The sequence below is a fragment of the Capricornis sumatraensis genome, chromosome 3 (genome assembly GCF_032405125.1).
Source record: "Capricornis sumatraensis isolate serow.1 chromosome 3, serow.2, whole genome shotgun sequence".
NCBI lineage: Eukaryota > Metazoa > Chordata > Mammalia > Artiodactyla > Bovidae > Capricornis > Capricornis sumatraensis.
The window spans coordinates 120,922,912-120,942,273 of NC_091071.1; the positions used below are offsets into that span (position 1 = coordinate 120,922,912).

Genomic DNA, 19,362 nt, shown 5'->3' on the forward strand with positions numbered 1-19,362 from the left:
CTGTCCTTGGAATTCCCCAGGCAAAAATACTGGAGTGGGTAGCCATTCCCTTCTCCAGGGGATCTTCCTGACTCAGGCATCAAACCTGGGTCTCCTGCATTGCTGGTGGACTCTTTACCACCTGAACCACCATTAGATTAAATGGATCAAACCTTTGACACAGTGCTGAGAAGCTGTTTAGCAAGGTTCTCTGTCTTCCACACCAACTCAAGATCTATGGCGAAAATAGGCCTCACTCCTCAGAGTCATAAAAACTGAGTAAATTTGCACACTCCTGGGACTTTTATAAAATTTCCAAGATTTCCAGTCATGGGAGGTGAGTTAATCTCTTAGAAACATACCAGTTTTCATGTGTAGAGTTAGAAAATTTAAACCTCAATCCTTATGTGAAGAAGAAAAATGGTGACCTGGCACTGGGCTTTTTCTCTTTAATTGGTGAGATGGTTGAGTGCAGAGACTTGTATGCCTCAGGTCAAAATGAAGTTTTAATAAAGTACAGGCCCCAGTGGCACTTTGCTCTAAAGCATTCAGGTGTTACCTGTATTATTAAGCATGTGTAAGTCCATTAAAATGTGTTTATGACTGAGAGACAGGCTGGTAAAAGCTGCCCCATTACCCAGCTATAGAGGGAGGGAAAAAAAAAAAAATCATTGGGTATTTTTAACCTGTCTCTCAAAAAGATCAGACAAGGAAAAGAAAGTTTTAAAAACATTCTGATGTCTATCTCAGAAAACTTGTTTGCTTCTTTCCCCAAGAATTTCCTGAATTTTGGAAATTATGAATTTCTTTCACTTTTCTTTGAAATGGATTAAGGCTTTTTGTCTCCTGGTGTTTTTCTATTCCAGGTAAAAAACAGATAAACAAATAAACAAAAAAAGCAAAAGGACAAAACTGGTTTTCTCCTCCCTTACATTTCTGATCAAACTTGTTTTCCAAGTACTTGAGATCGTATTGGCTTTGTAAGAAGTGAAAAACTCATGTGAGAAATCAGAAAATAATAACTGTTGTTCTGAAAGTTTTTGAGGGCCCTTGGGACTACCCTTGACACTTGGTACTGCATGGAAACTAGAAACTAGCACCACATTTTATTAGTTGAACAAGGAATCCAGATACTTTAAGATTTACTTGAGACTAGTTCAGGTATTTCTAATGTCCTGAGTCTAAAAGAAAAGATGACCCCACAGGAAGGGCAGATCATGGATGCCTGGCACATTCACTGCTATTACCAGAGCTTCATATAGTGTGCATAGCTTTGGGGAGGCAGATTATTTTGTGCATTTTTGCATTGAAGATCAGGAAGAGAAGTCCAAACTAAGTCATTCTCAAAATAGAAGGGTTCTGAATTTATTTGTTCTAAGGGATGAAGTTTCAGGAAGATGAAGGACAGTAGTGCAACCCCTCCCTTGTATTCTACTTTGATTTCTATTTTTGTCATCTTCTTTCTTGAAAGCTTTGTGCATGTGGATATGAGGAAGGGTCAAGGGCACCCTTTCACTGTAAGTGATGTGACAGTAGAATCAACAAACACTGTGGATCTCTTGCAGGTCAGGCATTATGCTAGAACCTTATCATATAATACTACAGAAAAAAAAAAAAAAACTCATGAAACATATGAAGTGATGCTTATTTTACCAACATGCAAAAGAGAAAATTGAGAGTCAGAAATTAAGCTCTCTTGACCAAGGTGCTCAAGCTCAGGCTTTTCCGTTGCACTCCTAGGTCCACAGTTTTCACACTATGTCTTGCTGATTCTTACATTGATTTTTGATATTCTCAGTTGCTTGAAAGTGAAAGATGCTCAATTATGTCTTTGCGATCCCTTGGACTTGTCCACAGAATTCTTCAGGCCAAAATACTGGAGTGGGTAGATTTTCCCTTCTCCAGGGAAAGAAGGGAAGATCCTTCCCAACTCAGGGATTGAACCCAGGTCTCCTACATTTCAGGGGATTGTTTACCAACTGAACTATCAGGGAAGCCCAATACCAGTTGCTTAAAGACTTCAAATATAAAGAAACTCTGCTTTCGCTGAAAGATGAAATGACAATAGGCTATTAAAGAAAGTAGCCTGCATAGGATCTAAAGTTGGCTTTTCCCAAAACATTTTACTTGGTGGCCCCATCAATAGACAGATTTGGAAATTAGATGGAATTGACAACAGATGATGAATCCACTATCTTTGTAGACTTTAGCTGACATTACCTGTATACAATTATAATGTAAGTTATGCATACCTAACACACACGTATGCTACTGTTCATTGAGTATATGGGACATAATTTCCTCAGACCTTTTTAAATGCTCAGTGATGATTCCTTAGTAAAATTATCACATAATTTTATGTACATCATGTAAATACAAAGGGAACTGGGCTTTCCAGGAGGTGCAGTGGTAAAGAATCCGGCTGTCAGGGCAAGAGACACGGGTTGATCCCTGGGTCAGGAAGACCCCCTGAGTAGGAAATGGCAATCCACTCTAGGATTCTTGCCTGGTAAATTCCATAGACAGAGGAGTCTGGCAGGCCACAGTCCATGGGATCGCTAAGAGTTGGACATGACCGAGAACACACGCATGCATGAAGGGCACTAAGTAAGAGCCCAGATATTTCCAGAGACTTTGCCATGCACTGGACAGGTTTTCCCATATTCGTGTCACCTCTGCATTGCAAACCCCAGCTGGAAATCTGAAGGCTGAATGGGAATGGGGAGGAAGCTTTCCAGGAGTCCCGCTGCCAGATGAGGAGCATCATCTCCCCCTTTAAGAATCAGAGCAGCCAATTGAGCACATCTTAAATAAATACACACCTAGATCTCCTCCTTTATGCATTTCAAACCCTAGTTCCTCAACACTTCTCCCCAGGAATTGCATGTCTTGGGGACCACTTTCTCAGGTCAACACCTGCTCCTGGAATGATTAACAACAGATTCTATATTTGAATGTAGGATGGCTGCCATTTTAAAAGACTCTTAAAAACATGCTTAGGATGTAGATGTTATTGTCCAGACCAATCTGGATGACTAAGAACAGGAACTTGTGTAAAAGTAAAGAAGACCACTTGGCTTGGTCAAGCAGAGTGTTTTGAATTGCAAGTGAAACATTAAGTCATCTGAAGAAAAGCTGGCACCATTATAATTATTCTGCAAGTGGCCTCACATTTCAATGTTATTTTTCTTGTGTTGATGGGAGAAGAATGGGGAATAAGAATAGGAAGAAAGAGATCTGGGGCTTCAGTCCTAAAAATTGGAAATATGGGTTTTTTTCTCCTCTAAAGTGAAGTTGCTGAGTCGTGTCTGACTCTTTGCAACCCTGTGGACTATAGCCCGCCAGGCTACTCTGTCCATGGGATTCTCCAGACAAGAATACTGGAGTGGGTTGCCATTTCCTTCTCCAGGGGATTTTCCCAACCCAGGGATCGAACCCGGGTCTCCTGCGTTGCAGGCAGACGCTTTATCCTCTGAGCCACCACCCCTCAAAACATCAATTTCCCACTGAAAAGCTAGTCTTGGCAAAGTCCTTGAACACAGGCCTTAGCATCCAGGACAACAACCTCACTGTGTTCTTCATAGATGCAGACTCAGTTTTATTATTTTAGACCACACTGTACTTTGTAGCTGAAGGAGAGAACTGGTCTAGAATTATTTAAGTTCCTTCTAAACCTTCATGAGTTCCTAAAGCAAAACAGGAGATCAGCCATGTCTTCAAGGAAACCATCAACTCCAGAGTCTTCTTCTGACAAGGGAATAAGTAGCCTTAATTACATGTATTCAGCAGGGCCAATCTCCCTGCCAAAGATCACTTTTCTCAACTCCTCATATTATGTTGCATTTTGGGGAGGAAGAATGGTAAACTGGGCTTTTTTCATACAATGATTATTGTGAATGAGATGCTTGAACAGCCCAGAAAAGTCCTGCATGTTTTTCTTTGTGATCCATATAGAATTAGGTGCCAAGGATCTAATCCTGAGAAGTTGTGTTTTGTTTTGTCTTATCAACCATCTTTAATTCACACTAGGATACTCTATATGTGTCAATGTTATCAGAATATATAGGACTTTCAAACAATGTTAGTAGAGAAAGAGTTGTAGGTACCAGACCTACTGATTGTGAAGAGAAAACAAGACAGTCATAATAAGGGTCTTTTAATGTGAGATAGACTTTGTCACAGATGAAAATCTTTATATGTTTGTTTTACTGCAGAAAATAGAACACACCCCAGTAAGGCCAAATGGCAGAGAGACTGTCTAATGGCTTTTCATTAGAGAATATTCTATCCAGAGCACATAGCTACACAGTCTACTGCTCTGATGTACTAGAGGCATCAAACCCAGGGTGGAATTTTCAGGAGTAAGTAATGAGTCTCTGCACAATTGAACAGAACCCAGAAGATGGGAGAGGGAATCTTCAGACAGATGTAACCTGGCAGTAGGGACCTGCAAAACGATTATAAGCAGGAAAGACAGAAGGAGAAAACCAATGACCGGGAACAGGACAGAATCCCTAGGCCAAAAGACACATGATGAGCAAAGATCCGGAAATCAAACAGATGCTACAAAAATGCTTTCAGTGGAGGCAGATGGCTTCCTGGAGAGACAATTTCAGGTCATTCCATTGAATCTTTACATACAAGTAATAATGTTCAGCATCCTCAACCACCTTACATTTTCCAGTAGTTAGACACCAGGCATTCCAGAATTACTAATTATGAAACAATTCCTTCTAATCCATCATTAATTTTCTATATTTAGAAGAATTTTGGAGCTGACTTGTTCTTTCTATAGCTGAACATAGGATGAAATTTTAATGGCATAGCCTTTGATCCATAACCATCATGGATATTATTGGATGTTTATTTAACATTGCCTTTATTTAAATTAAATAAATCCCCCTAGAGCTGTGGTCCACATCATCTCACTTATTCTTTTAGAATTTATATCAATTGATATTTAAAGAAACCTTCCTAAAGCCAACCAACTGCTAGTCTTCTGGTTCTTCTCTTTTGTAGCTTTGGCCTAAGTATGTATTAGTTTGCTAGGACTGTCATAACAAAATACCACGAATTAGAAGACCTATCAGGCTTCCTCAGGTGCTCAGTGGTAAACAATCTGCCTACAAGGCAGGAGATGTAGGGGGTGCTGGTTCAATCCCCAGGTTGGGAAGATCCCCTGAAAGTGGAAATGGTAACACACTCCAGGATTCTCGCCAGGAAAATCCCATGGATAGAGCAGCCCGATGGGCCCCAGTCCATAGAATCACAAGGTCAGACTCACTCTGTAGGAGACCTATAAGAAATTTCCTTTCTTCCAGTTCTTGAGGCTAGAAGTTTAACGCATGGTCAGGGCTGGTTTCTTCTTGATTTGCAGAGGCTGTTTTCTCTCTGTGTCCTCACATAATCTTCTCTCTCTGCCCATCTGTCTCCTAATGCCCTGCTCTTATGAGGGCACAAGTCATATTGGCTATGGGCCTACTCATAAGACTTCATTTTACCTTTATTACTTCTTTCAGAGTCTTATCTCTAGATATAGACACATTCTCAGGTATGGGAGAGGGCTAAGACTTCAACACATGTATTTGAGGGGGCACAATTCAAGGTACTGTACTGTAAGATTAAAATTATTTTCTTTATTTTCTGTTTGTTTTATACGCTAGTTGTATTTTAAAGTATTATAAACCTATTACAGTACAGTACTATATAGCCAATTGTGTTATGTGGGTACCTGTGGTTACTTTGACTTATAAACAAATTGGACTTATGAATGTGCTCTCAGAACAGAACTCATTCATATATATGGGACTTACCTGTATGTAGAATGGATCGACAACAGTGTCCTACTATGTAGGACAGTATTCTCTATTCAGTATCCTGTGAAAAACCATAATGGAAAAAGAATATGAAAATAATGTGTATAGATGTATAACTGAATCACTTTGGTGTATAGCTAAAGTTAACATAATATTTTAAATGAACTATACTTCAATAAGATAATTATAAAAAAAATAATATATATTAATCATGTGTACATGCATGCATGTGTTCAGTTGTATCCAAATCTTTGCAACCCTATGGACTGTAGCTCGCCAGGCACCTCTGTCTATAGAATTATTTAGGAAAGAATACTGGAGTGGGTTGCCATTTCCTACTCCAAAGGATCTTCCTGACTCAGGGATCAAACCTGTATCCCCTGTGTCTCTTGCATTGGCAGGAGGATTCTTTACCACTGAGCCACCTGGGAACCCTGTATTAATCATATATCTCTATAATTGGTTTCTCAATGTTCTTGTCACCATGGACTGTAAGGATTCATGGGAACAACAGCACTGCCTGCCTTTTCACCACTATTTGTCCAAGGCCTAGTCTAACACCTTGTTTATAATAGGCCTTCAGTAACTATTTGTCTTATGTATAAACAAGCATCTGAATAAATGAACTACTAGAAATGACCTCCAAAACATTTCCGAAGGATCTCAAATTAACAGTGGAAAAAGAGTTCACAATGGTTTTTAGCCAACATCCATGTTGCAACAGTTCTATGAGGCACTATGTGTCAAGCCCAGGGATGAGCTATACTCAAGGGAGATACTAATTAGAGGCCAATGGGGCTCCCAGAGGTGGGAGACGGCAGGGAGAGCTGTGTCATAAAGGATGAAAGTGCTCACCCTATTGATACTTATGACCAGATGGTTGTAATCTGCAGCCCTGGCGTTTGCAGAGCATTCCCCAATATTGTCCTTTTTCATAGAATCTGTTTATATATCACCACCATCTGTACATCAAGTAAACATGATGACTTTGTGAACCTCATCCTCTGCTTCAATTAAGCTGTCATTAATGCCTGTGTTTTAGCTAAGATGATGTTGAGAAAATCCCACTGGTGAGGGCAAACAAATATTAGTAGATAGCCACAGGGCCATGGCTGTCTCCACAAACTGTCTGACAGAGCCCATAGTTCAAGTTTCAGAAGACAAGCATATGATGAGACACTCCACTTTATGTGAACTGAGAAATGCCATTGCCTTAGCTTTAAGATATCAAGCAGAGGTTGGGAATAGTTACTAAAGGAGTGATCTTGTGGGCCACCATAGCTTTTTCAGGTCTCAGCAATAATGGCAGGAATATTTTATTTCTTAGCTTACTCTACATTCTTCAGCTTGCTCAAAGGGGAAACAGGGAACTAGATTTGTCTAATAGGGAAATAATCTCATAGTCAAAACTATTGTCATTTTCTTTAGTCTTTCGTGTTTTATACTTTAATAATTCTCTCATACTTTGCCTCCACCTGTTACTCAATGCATGTTCCTGTGTCTGATGCACAATGAGGCCAAACAATACCAAGATGTTGGAGTCTGGAGCAGAGAAAGTTTTACTGTAGGCCCAAACAAGGAGAACAGGTGGCTCGTGTCCCACAAAGCTTCAAACTCCTGGAAAGATTTCAGCAAACCATTTTTTTTAAGGCCAAGTGAAGGAGGGGTGTGGTTGGTTGTTACTAACTTCTTGGTGTTGGAATCCATTGCTTTTGCAGCTAGCCACATAGGCCAGGTCATGATGTTCCTGTAAACCTCCACCAGCACAGTTGTTATTCTCTGTGCTACAACTTTTTATCTCTGTGAATGGAAAGGTATCATGGCTTAAACGACAGAACCTTGAGACTGGACCATCCTGTATATTTTGGGCTATAGGCAATATTCTTAACTCGAAGTAAAAGCAATAGAATTCAATGGTTAAAGTAAAAGAAGCAGATCTAGTATGGAGTCAGATTTGTTCTTCCCTATTACACAGTTTAATTCAGAAAGCTTTTGTAGCATCTGTGCTCTGTTGGTACTGTACTCGATTCTGAGGATGGAGGGCTGCTGCTGCCGCTAAGTCGCTTCAGTCATGTCCGACTCTGTGCGACCCCATAGATGGCAGCCCACCAGGCTCCCCCGTCCCTGGGATTCTCCAGGCAAGAACATTGGAGTGGGTTGACATTTCCTTCTCCAACACATGAAAGCGAAAAGCAAAAGTGAAGTTGCTCAGTCATATCTGACTCTTCACGACCCCACGGATTGCAACCTACCAGGCTCCTCCATCCATGGGTTTTTCCAGGCAAGAGTACTGGAGAGGGTTGCCATTTCCTTATCCAGAGGATGGAGGGATTGGACTCCAAAAGCTCATAGGTGCTGTTGAAAGGGACAGTATAGAGCACTGATAATGCAATAGGACAGATGCTTCTAGGGCACAGTAGGAGTGTAAGAGAAGAGGGACCAGGAAGGCTGGGAAAGTGAAGGCTTCCTAGAGGCAAGGAAAACAGCTTGATTTTGAAGAATGAATAGAATTTCATTAAACAAATAAGGAAGGGAAGGATGTGCCAATGAGAGGAGAGAAATAGGAGAAGATCTGGATGTCTAAGACTTCACAGGTGGCTTAGTCACAGGTACAAAGAAGCACAGGCAAAATATGAAGCATAATTTTGGTCAGGGACGCCAAAGTTTGACTGTCTCCTAAAGGTGACAGGGAGGAGCTCCTCCTCCTGATAGGGAGGAGCTGTATCTGGCTATGGAGCTGACCTTCATTTTTATTGTGAAGACTTTGGAACCAAGCATTCAAGTCTATTCTAGAGACACTGTATCTTCACCATCAACGATGAACACATCACAGTTTTTATCTGACTCCAGTGTATGTCAAACCCAGCTGTTCTCCTTCCAGATGCTGACCAAAGGTTCTGAGGATCCAGGTTATCTTAACATATGAGCTAGCCTTTCACAACTAGGAAAGGTTTAAACTATGATTTATTGTCCAGGTGCCAGGAGGGCCCAGCTTCTGACACTTGGCAGTGGAGATTCAGCTAGTCTGACACTCAATCAATCAAGTAACGTTTGGAGAGGGCAGGATGTTGCTCTGTTGATACCAAGGGGAATACTAAATTGCCATGCAGAATCTGATCCACAGGAACTTTGAATATCATCAAGGAGATAACACTTACAGAGATGGATTGTTAATTAATGGTACAAGGCAGTAAATAATATGACCTAAATGAATAGATCAGACAGTGGATATTTTTAGAATCCATAAAGGAGAAATCTCTATGTACAGATCTGGCTTAGGAAAACTTGCATTTTTTCATTTCCTGGTGTATTAACTCACTGTTTCAACCATTCAGTTCTTTTTATGCATCCTGTACTATGCTGCTGCTACTGCTGCTGCTGCTGCTAAGTTGCTTCAGTCATGTCTGCCTCTGTGCTAGGTGACTGCAATAGGAAGTTAAAAAAAAAAAAAAAAAGCTTCCTGCTCCTAGAGTTAAGGAAAAGAAGTACTGGGACAAAAACTGGGCATTAGAGGATAGTGAGGCAATTTGAATAGTCAGAGAGCTGGGAGAATGGCATACAGGTGAGGTGGAGGGTGGAGGAAAAGCACCAGTTAGCTTAGTGCATTCATTAGGAGCATAATGAATACACTAGTCCAGCTAGAGTAAGAAATTTGTTGTAGGCATATGGAGAAATAAGATGGCAAAGACAGATGGGGGCCTGATTACAGAGACATTGAGCATCAAGATAAGTATTTGACTTTCATTCTCTGGGCTCTGTTGACACACTGGAGGGATTTTTGCTGTAAGTTTTAATAATAACCTTGCTCTTCCAATAGTTCAATCGAGCAAGTTGTCTTGTACCAGAAAGAGATCAGGGGCTGGGAGAAAGAGGGAACCCGTCAGAAAGATTCCCAGCTCCCTAATAGGGGATGGAATCAGTGTTGTAGAGGAAATTTGAAGAAATATGTGAATTTAATTCACCATATGAAGGAAAGGGTTAATAGAATTTGATAATTGATGGATAAATGGTACTCAAGAAAAAGAGGACAGACAACCTAAATTGTGGCATAATAGTGCTAATAATTAGAATATGCTCTTTTATGATGTGATTGACATTTTAAGACTGCCTTATTCAATTATTTAGATATTTCCCACTTTGTTCTCTCAAAAACTGAAATTACCTTTGAATTGTTAAGTAAAGGTTGGTATGAAAGGATACAGAAAAACAGCTGAATTGAGTTTTCTGGGGAAGTTAAAGCCTAGAAACTTCTAAGTCAAGCCAGTCAGTTGTGTCTCTGTAGATGAAGAAGGAGCTGAGAGAGATTAAGAAATCTGTCTAGATTGTTAGAAATTATAAGTGGCAGGGCCTTGAGCAAGGGGTCACAGGTGAATAAATGCAGTGGGGATATCTGTAATAGGTTATTTCCAGGATTGGAAATAAAGTCTTCAGGACTGTGCTCTGGCCTGGACTGTAGCTCTGTGTATCCCACTGTGACTGTACGGCTGATGGTTAGTGATGCTGGGACAGACACCTGACTTCAGAGGTTCTGTCTTCAATCTGTAAAGAGAGACCCTGAAATCAGATGAAGGCTGAAATGCAAAGACCTGTTAGGAACTGGACTGAGAATGGGAGAAGAAAAGGGAGTGAAACAGATAGAAATCAAGTGCTTGCTTTCTGAGACTCTGCAACCTCAAGTTATTCCTTGAAACCAGTGATTCTCAACCAAGGAAAATTTTCCAGTCCCACCCACCCTGACCTCCCATTCCCACATTTTCATGCAGGGGACTTTTGGCAGTGTCTGGTGATGATTTTGTGTTTTTTTTTTTTTTTTTTTTAAGCACAAACCTAAATTTATAGTCTTTCAGCATGGCCAAATATTGTGCTAAGTATATTCTCTGGTGGCTCAGACAGTAAAGAATCTGCCTGCAATACAGGAGACCTGGGGGTTTGATCCCTGGGTCAGGAAGGTCCCCTGGAGAAGGGAATGGCTACCTACCCACTCCAATATTCTTGCCTGGAGAGTTCCATGGACAGAAGATCCTGCAGGTGGGCTATAGTCTATGGGGTTGAAAAGAGTTAGACACAACTGAGCTACTAACACACAAGAATATTCATATACATTTATCATTTTATTTTTATAAAACTCTGAGGTTGGTGGTGTTATTCTGTTTTTTCCCTTTATTCATTTTTAATTGCAGTATAGGTAATTTAAAACGTGTTGTTAATTTTAGGTATACAGCAAAGCTACATGTAGTATACTTACACACACACACACACACACACACACACACACACACACATATATATATATATATTCTTTTTCAGATTGTCCTCCATTATAGGTTATTGCAGGATATTGAATATAGTTCCCTGTGTCTGCTATATAGCAGCTGCTTGTTGGTTCTCTTTTTATATATCATAGTGTATATGTGTTAATCCATATCTCCTAGAGGAAAACATAGGCAGAACATTTTTTGACATAAATCACAGCAATGTTTTTGGATCCATCTCCTAGAGTGATGAAAATAAATGCAAAAATAAACAAATGGGACCTAATTAAACTTAAAAGCTTCTGTACAGCAGAGGAAACCATAAACAAAATGAAAAGACAACTTACAGAATGGGAGAAAATATTTGTGACTGAGAAGGGGTTAATTTCTAAAATATACAACAGCTTATATAACTCCATTTCTGAGGATATTTTTGGTGCTGGGGATGGGGGCATCCCGGGAGTCAGGGATGCTGCTAAACATCCTATAGAAAAGCATAGTAGAGGACACCACACCCCCAACAAAGAATTATCCAGCCCCAAATTTGAGAAATTCTACTCCCTCCCAAGGCAAAACCTTACTGCTAAAAAAAAAAAAAAAAGATTCAGGCTGTTAGAATACTTCTTAGCCACCTTGAGTCTCAGTCTTAATAAGTGTGAACTATAAATTGTTGTGAAGGTCTCATTATAAAAAAGTATTAAAAAACACACAAGATGCTTGGTAATCATATTTATCTAGAAAAATAAAATCAAAGTAGAAAAGGTCCAAGGTCAGATCTAAGTGGACATTTTGAGAAGCAAAAGTTGAATTGTATCTTAATTCAATAGAAACTTGAAGTTCCATGAAAGGACAGAACTAAAGTTTGAACTCAGTCTTGTCAAAGGGAAGGTTGCCTTGTGAGAACAGAAGTGGTGCAGTTACTTAGGAAACATTGAAACAGTTCCTCAAAAGGTTACATATGGAGATACCATATATGATTCAGCAATCCTGCTCCTAGGTGCACACCTAAGAGAATTAAAGACCTAAATCCACAGAGAAATCTGTGCAGGAATGTTCATAGCGGCATTATTCATAATATCAGCAAAGTGCAAGTGACCCAAATGTCCATCACCTGGCAAAAGGATGAACAAAATGTGGTCTGTCCACACAATGGAACAACATTCAGCCATATAGGTAGACAGATAGACTGATACAGATAGACGGATACAAGCTGCTACCTACAATGAACCCTGAAAACATTATGTGAAGCAAAAGAAGCCAGTACAAAAGGGAACATAACGTATTTTTTCATTTATAGGAAATCTCCGCAAGCAAGTCCATAGAGACAGAAAGCAGATTATTGGTTGGCACAGCTGGAGGTGGGAGATTCAGGCGATTGGAGACTGATATCTAAGGTTATAGCATTTCTTTGGGGGCTCCAAACATTTTAAAATTGATTGTAATGGCAGCCTAACTCTGTGACTATACTAAAAATCACTGAACTGTACTTTTTACACAGATAGATGGTATAGTCTGTGAGTTTTATCTCAATAAAGCTGTTTCAAAAATATAACTAAATAAAAGCAAAGTTAAATTCCAGAGCAGAAAATAGAGGTAGAGGTAATTGGCCATCAGAATGATTCCTGGAGCAATGCAGGGTTCGCTTTGGAGTGTGGAGAGCAGAAAGCACTCAGCCTGGGTGCCCGACCCCTGTGTTTGAATTCTGGGTCTGCCTGCACAGTAGCCATATGACCCTGGACAGCCTCTCCAATTTTGTTTTAGCTTGTGTAACATGCGGGCCCTAAAACTTGGCCTCTGGGAATATTGTGCAAATTCAGTTCAGTCAGTTCAGTTCAGTCGCTCAGTCGTGTCCGACTCTTTGCAACCTCATGAACCACAGCACGCCAGGCTTCCTTGTCCATCACCAACTCCCGGAGTTCACTCAGACTCACGTCCATCGAATCAGTGATGCCATCCAGCCATCTCATCCTCTGTCGTCCCCTTTTCCTCCTGCCCCCAATTCCTCCCAGCATCAGGGTCTTTTCCAATGAATCAACTCTTCGCATGAGGTTGCCGAAGTACTGGAGTTTCAGCTTTAGCATCATTTCTTCCAAAGAACACCCAGGCCTGATCTTCTTTAGAATGGACAAGGAATTACATATTCAAAGTGCCTGGCTCATTGTAGATATTCAGTACTGGTACTGTGTATTATTAGCTGTTTTTACAATTGGGCCGTGTTTCACATTTCTTCTGCAAGTTTGGTTGCAAGGATGGAAAGTGTCTATTTTTATATTTTTTTATGAAGAAAACATTCTAAACCTCTTTAACCCTCTCTATGAGAGACATTTTATACGAATGCCTTAGGCTGGATTCTGGAACTAGGAAGCAGTTACTTTAAATAATGAAGGGTTGGTGGGGGGGGGGTGTGGAAAGAGAGGTGGAAAAGAATGAAAACATTTCCTATCCTTTATCTCAGCCTAAACAGTTTGATAGTATTAAAAATAATTACAAATGTTGCACATGTTTTTTAGAAACTTCACAAATTCTAGGACTTTACACAAGAAAAAAGAATCTATGATTCTCTCATTCAAGCTAGTTCCAGTGTTTTCTCTTTGTTGTCATTTTTAACAAAATGGGAGCAATACCCTACATACTGTATTTCACTTACTAGGATATCACTACCACTCTTAGAATTATGATTTTAATGACTACATTATATTTCATATTATTATTATTAATGGTAGTGAAACTTTCATTTACAATAGTGGCAAAGAAGGTGAAATACTTTGGACTTAACTTGACAAGAGATGTGCAAAACCATACAAGAAAAATGTTAAAACACTCATGAAAGGCACTGAATAATACTTGGACAAATGTACAAATATATCCCATTCTTGAATGGATAACAGCATTATAAAGATATCATTTCTCCCTTAGTTATAAATTTAATATAATCTTTGTAGTAACATAGCAGTTTATTTTATGGCATTAGATGCATTATACTAAAATTCATATAGAAAAGCAAATATTCAGGGTTGTACTCTGTATTATCAAATACAATACATCTGATTTACCTAAATTATTGCTGTTGGAAATATTAGCAGATGTGAGTTTTCGCTATCATAAATGATATTATAAACAATGTCATGAACTCTTCACCATAAACCATGATTGCAGTTTTGTTATTATTTTAGGATTGATTCTTTGAAAGAAAATTCGTGGAAATGAGGTATTATATTTTTAGGGTTTTTGATCCTTGTTGGTATACTGCCTTCTAGAAAGAATGTATCAACCTTTGAAATTGCCTGATTCCTCTATATCCACTAAAATAAAGTGTATATATATATATATTCTATTCTTTGCCAGTCTGGAAGATGACAAATATTATTTAATATCACTTTAAAGTTCAGAAGTTTTATGTTTGTTATCATCCAACAATCATTGCAGAACCCAAGCCCTATCTTTTAAGCCTCAGCTTTTAAATCACCCCAAAGTGGCCCTAAAAACCCTTTTCTTCTGTGCCCAGAGGAATTTCCCCAAGGAGGTTCTTCTCCTCAAGGGTAATGCTTTCCTGTCCCCTTCATTGAAAATTTCTATTTTTTTCAGACCTGCTTATCTCAGAGAGGTTTTTGGAGGAAAGTAACCTGATAGAATTGATTTCCCCTAATTTGTGAATAATTAATAACACTTAAACCTGTACCTTTAATAGACTGTTCTTAAAAAATAAACCTGAAGAGGCTCCAGAGGTGTTATTTTGGATCCATTAACAGAAGGATGGGACAGAGAGCCCAGGGAGAAGCAGATATTCAGAGAGAGGTCTGCCACTTCACTCGCCTTGGAATCTGTGCCCAGGTCAGCTCTTCAGAGCTGGTCTTGTTTTTCTTAGCTTCTTTCTTTCCTCTTTTGAAACCTCTCATGGATTACTTCTCAACCCGGGCTGCACAATTGAATGTCTGGGGATCTTTGAAACTTCCAAGGCCTGTGACCACCCCATAAGTCTGCCTTAATTAACATGGTGTGGGGCCCAGGGACCTGTCTTTGCAAAAGCTCCCTAGGTGATCCCTTTGTGTGGTCAGCAGCAAGAACTACCGTTCACATAATTTTCTTCGAAGAGCTAAGATTTCACACAGGCTCCCCCTGCAGGGACTAGGGACATTGTAGGAGAAGATCAAAAGAGATCAAATCAAAAGGAAAAGCAGACCAGAAAGAAAAAAAAAGAAAGAAAAGAAAAAGAAAACATCTCACCAACCAAGCAACCCCTTATTGTAACCTGAAGCTTTTAAAGACAGATAGTGACCTGGGGAAGGGTGGGGACCCCAAGCCAGAACATGCAAGCTACAGCCCCAGCCCCAGCTCCCGTCCTGCCTCCATACTGAACATACCTCTTCCTCAGACCAGTGTCTTCTGTACAGCGACCTGATGATGTGTCTGTAATTAGATGGCACACTCCCCCTGACCTCTGTCTGTATCTTCTTTCTACTGTGTCCCTAATGTTTAGCTGTGCGGTTAGAGGATACTTTTGGTGGCTCAGATGGTACAGAATCTGCCTGCAGTGAGGGAGATCCCTGGAGAAGGGAATGGCTGCCATACCAGTATTCTTGCCTGGAGTATTCCATGGACAGAGGAGCCTGCGGGCTACAGTCTGTGGGGTCTCAAAGAGTCAGACATGACAGAGTGACTTTAATTTTTTTTCACTTTAGGGGCTATTTTTACCCTATCTGTTGAGCTAGTTACTGACTCCCTTCTAGCCTAGTCTATGGTGTACCTGAAATGAAATCTCATCTGTTATGCAGAGGTATTTAAATTGGTATGCAAATGGCCGTAAAAGGAGTAAAGACCCACCACTGGCTATGCTGCCCAATGCCCCTGACAGAAGTCAAATATTCAGCACCAGGAAACACCTGACAGACCCTCTGCCTCATTAGCAGAATTCCTATTGCTGGACCCCACTGGCCTTTTGGGGAGAAGTAGGGCCTCCAAGCTGAGCAGCTTCTGTGTTCTCCTCTCCACCCAAGGCAAATGTTCAGGGCTGCAGTGATCACTGGCTGGGAGGGAGCTGGCCCTTACATCTGGGTTATTCGGAACAGATGGAGCACAGCTGCCCCTGTGTATCACAGCTGGGCTTCCAGCCTGGTGCGGTGCTTTCCTGGGGGCTGCGTCTATGGCCATTGGATGGCTCAGGGGCAGGGGCTCTTTAGTAGCCTTTCTAAGAAGCCCTGCAGACCTCTAGTCTGATTTTCAGTGCGTTCTCCCCAGCTGGTTTCTCAGGGACTGTCCCAGTAGGCACTATAAAGACTGAGCTCCAGAAATAGCTTCTTTCTGTCCCTTCCTGTCCATTTTCACAGATGCTACTTTGCCTGAGACCCCCATCATTCAGGGGCCTGTGCACATGTCAGGCCTCCCCTGACCCCTCCGCCCCGTTCTGCTTCCGTCCTTGCTCCTCCTTGTTCCTTCTATAGGCCACCAGAGTCTTTAAATGTGTGCCTCCGGCCAGGTCATCCCCATGCTGATGTTGTTCTTGTTTAGTCGCTAAGTTGTATCTGATTATTTTATAACCCCATGGACTGTAGCCTGTCCGTGGGATTTCCTAGGCAAGAACACTGGAGCGGGTTGCCATTTCCTTCTCCAGGGGACTCTTCTCAGTGCAGGGATTGAACCCTCATCTCCTACACTGGCAGATGGATTCTTTATCACTGAGCCACCAGATGCTAGATCAGTGATTTCATTCCTGGCTGCACGTTAGAATCATTCAAGGGACTTTTAAAAAATGCAGATGCCCGAGGTCGCTTGCCCAGAGATTCTGATAGAATCTTGGGTAAAGTGCCCTCCAGAATTCTTTGTCCCAGGATAATGGTGAAACACTTCCTTAGCCTAGTACATGGGGCCCCTGGGTGACCAGACCCTCTTCCCATATAGCTTCCTGTTGTCCTGTACTATGTTTCATTCCAGACCTTAGGCTCTCTGGCCCCTGGAACTCTTTAGAAATGAGAAACTCTTACTCAGTTTTCACAGCTTCCTAAAATTGTCACCACTTTTTCTGTGAAGTGTTTTTGAGACCCTTATGTTGAGTTAGGTCTTTCTTCTGTATCTTTGTACTACTGATTCACCCAGTATTACAAGCGAGGCTGCTGTCTGCTTGCTTCTCTAAGCCACTAGCCTGCAATTCTCCAAGGACAGTATTTTAGGCCTCTTTGCCTAAGTCTCTTCCATCTAACTGTGGATTATCCCAGATGAAGTGACTATCCACTCTCCTAAACACAGGGGCAGGTGAGAGGCATGCGTTTTATGGTTGCTGTTCTGTTCTTTTGTTTTAGCAAACATTACTGTCTACTTTGTGACATGGACTGTCCTACAGGTCCTACTATATTAATGGATATAATTCTCCCAAGACCCTAGAAATACAATCATTCTCCCTATTTTGCAGGGGAGGGAAACTGAGTCGATAAGGAAAGGCAGGTAACTTGGCACGTAGCAGGGCACAACACATGTCTGCTGAGTGAAGAAATGGGTGGCTCTCTGCTCTGGTTACAAACAAATCTTTGTGACTGGACTAGATATTAGGACTATGTTTGTTTCAGTGAACATTTTGCACAGACTGAACCTTAATAGATGATAAACATTTTGTAGGGGGGCTTCCCTGATGGATCAGAGGGTAAAAAATCTGCCTGCCAATGCAGGAGATGTAGGTACAATCCCTGGGTCAGGAAGATCCCCTCCAGAAATGGCAACCCACTCCAATATTCTTGCTGAAGAATTCCATGGACAGAGGAGCCTGGCGGGCCACAGCCTATGGGGTTACAGAGTCAGACACAACCAAGCAAGTAACACTAACAATTTTGTAGGAAATAGTTGAAACCCTCGTGACTTAATTCCCAAGGCACTTTCCTCAACAAAGGAGCTTGGCAGTGTGGTGTAGTGTGAATCAAAGGCATCCAGGGCAAAAGGACAAGAGAGAAATATGCTATAAATAAACACCCACTATGCTTACAACCTACATACCCTGGGAGCTTTCCTGCCTGATCTCAGTGGATCCCTTACCAATGATATAGAGTAAAATTATATTTACAGGAGATAAAACCAGAGCTTGGAAAGGTAAGTGACTCGGCCAGTGTCATATAATTAGTTAAGGAAAAAAAATTGGAATTAAACTGTTAGTCTGTTATGCCCCTTTAACAGGAGGCTCCTCTGCCTGGTGTATCATTGGAATCTCTAGCTTTCCTCATTTACTTTTGCCTTTAAAAGCAGTTTTATTTTAGTAAAAAATATATATTCCATGTTTAGAAAAATGTGAGAAAACTAAAATTGCCTATAATTCCACTACTCAGAGATTAAAAATCACTGGGAACATTTTGAATTTTTTTTTTTAATCTTTTGACTCTGAATTTATATATCAATGTCAATAAATGTTTTCTATAGCTTTGTAGTATATGAAGAAGTGTTGTCCTGTTTTTCAAACCAAACATATTAGAAGTGGTTAAGCAACACCCTTTATTTTAGGCATAGATGAGTTTATTTTATAGCTTAGTACATTGTGAATATTTGCTCGAAGCTCCTCCCAAATTGTCATTTCTTCTCAGTGTCCCTTGGTGCTTGAGATGGAAGGCCCTTCTCTGCATTGTTGCCCTTTCCCTAATGGAAACTTTACAGCACAAAAGCTGTTACAATGTGTGATACCCCCAGAGTCTTTGGCATTCCATCTCCCCAACTTATTGTCCAAGTCAGGGGTTACTCTTTCCCAAGTTACCAGGAGAACCAGCTGAGATCTAGGCAACTGAAGGCCTGAGTGGAAAACAACTTATAGGTTTTTAAGGCCTTATTTCCATTGTATTGATTAAAAGAAAGCTCTTGGGCAGAAACTTGTTATGTGTACTATTTATTTTATTGCAAGCATGCAGGCTAAATACTGAGGCTAGTTGTAAGGGATCTGATAATCTTCCTAGGCTCTGAGACCTAGTGTGAAGGTATATTCTATGGTTCAGCTCCCATTTTAAAAAGAAAACAATAGAATTAAATGGTAAAAAGAAAATGATGACTCCTGGGAAACTGCAAAATGAAGAGTGTCCACTCTAAGTATGTACATGGACCACAGCAGGCAAGAGAACTTCCCTTACTCTTTGCAAACCTGCCCGAGTTAATCATCACTACGCTTGTCCTCCCTGTGTTTTTTGCAGGAAGGGACTTGAATGACGGCTTGTGGCATTCGGTTAGCATCAGTGCCAGAAGGAACCGCATCACTCTCACGCTGGATAACAATGCAGCATCCCCGGCTCAGGACACCAGCAGAATGCAGATTTATTCTGGAAATCGCTACTATTTTGGAGGTAAATTCCCCAGCT

At 40.7% G+C, this 19,362-nt stretch overlaps 1 protein-coding gene across 2 annotated transcripts in view; it reads left to right on the top strand.

Moving 5' to 3' along the window:
* CNTNAP5 (contactin associated protein family member 5) overlaps positions 1–19,362 on the top strand; it is a 1,075,483-nt gene that overhangs the window by 579,069 nt on the left and 477,052 nt on the right. For both annotated transcript variants that reach the window (XM_068967132.1, XM_068967133.1), the window contains exon 9: positions 19,198–19,347. In XM_068967132.1, the coding sequence (XP_068823233.1) occupies positions 19,198–19,347 (150 nt within the window). The remainder of the gene's footprint in view (positions 1–19,197; positions 19,348–19,362) is intronic.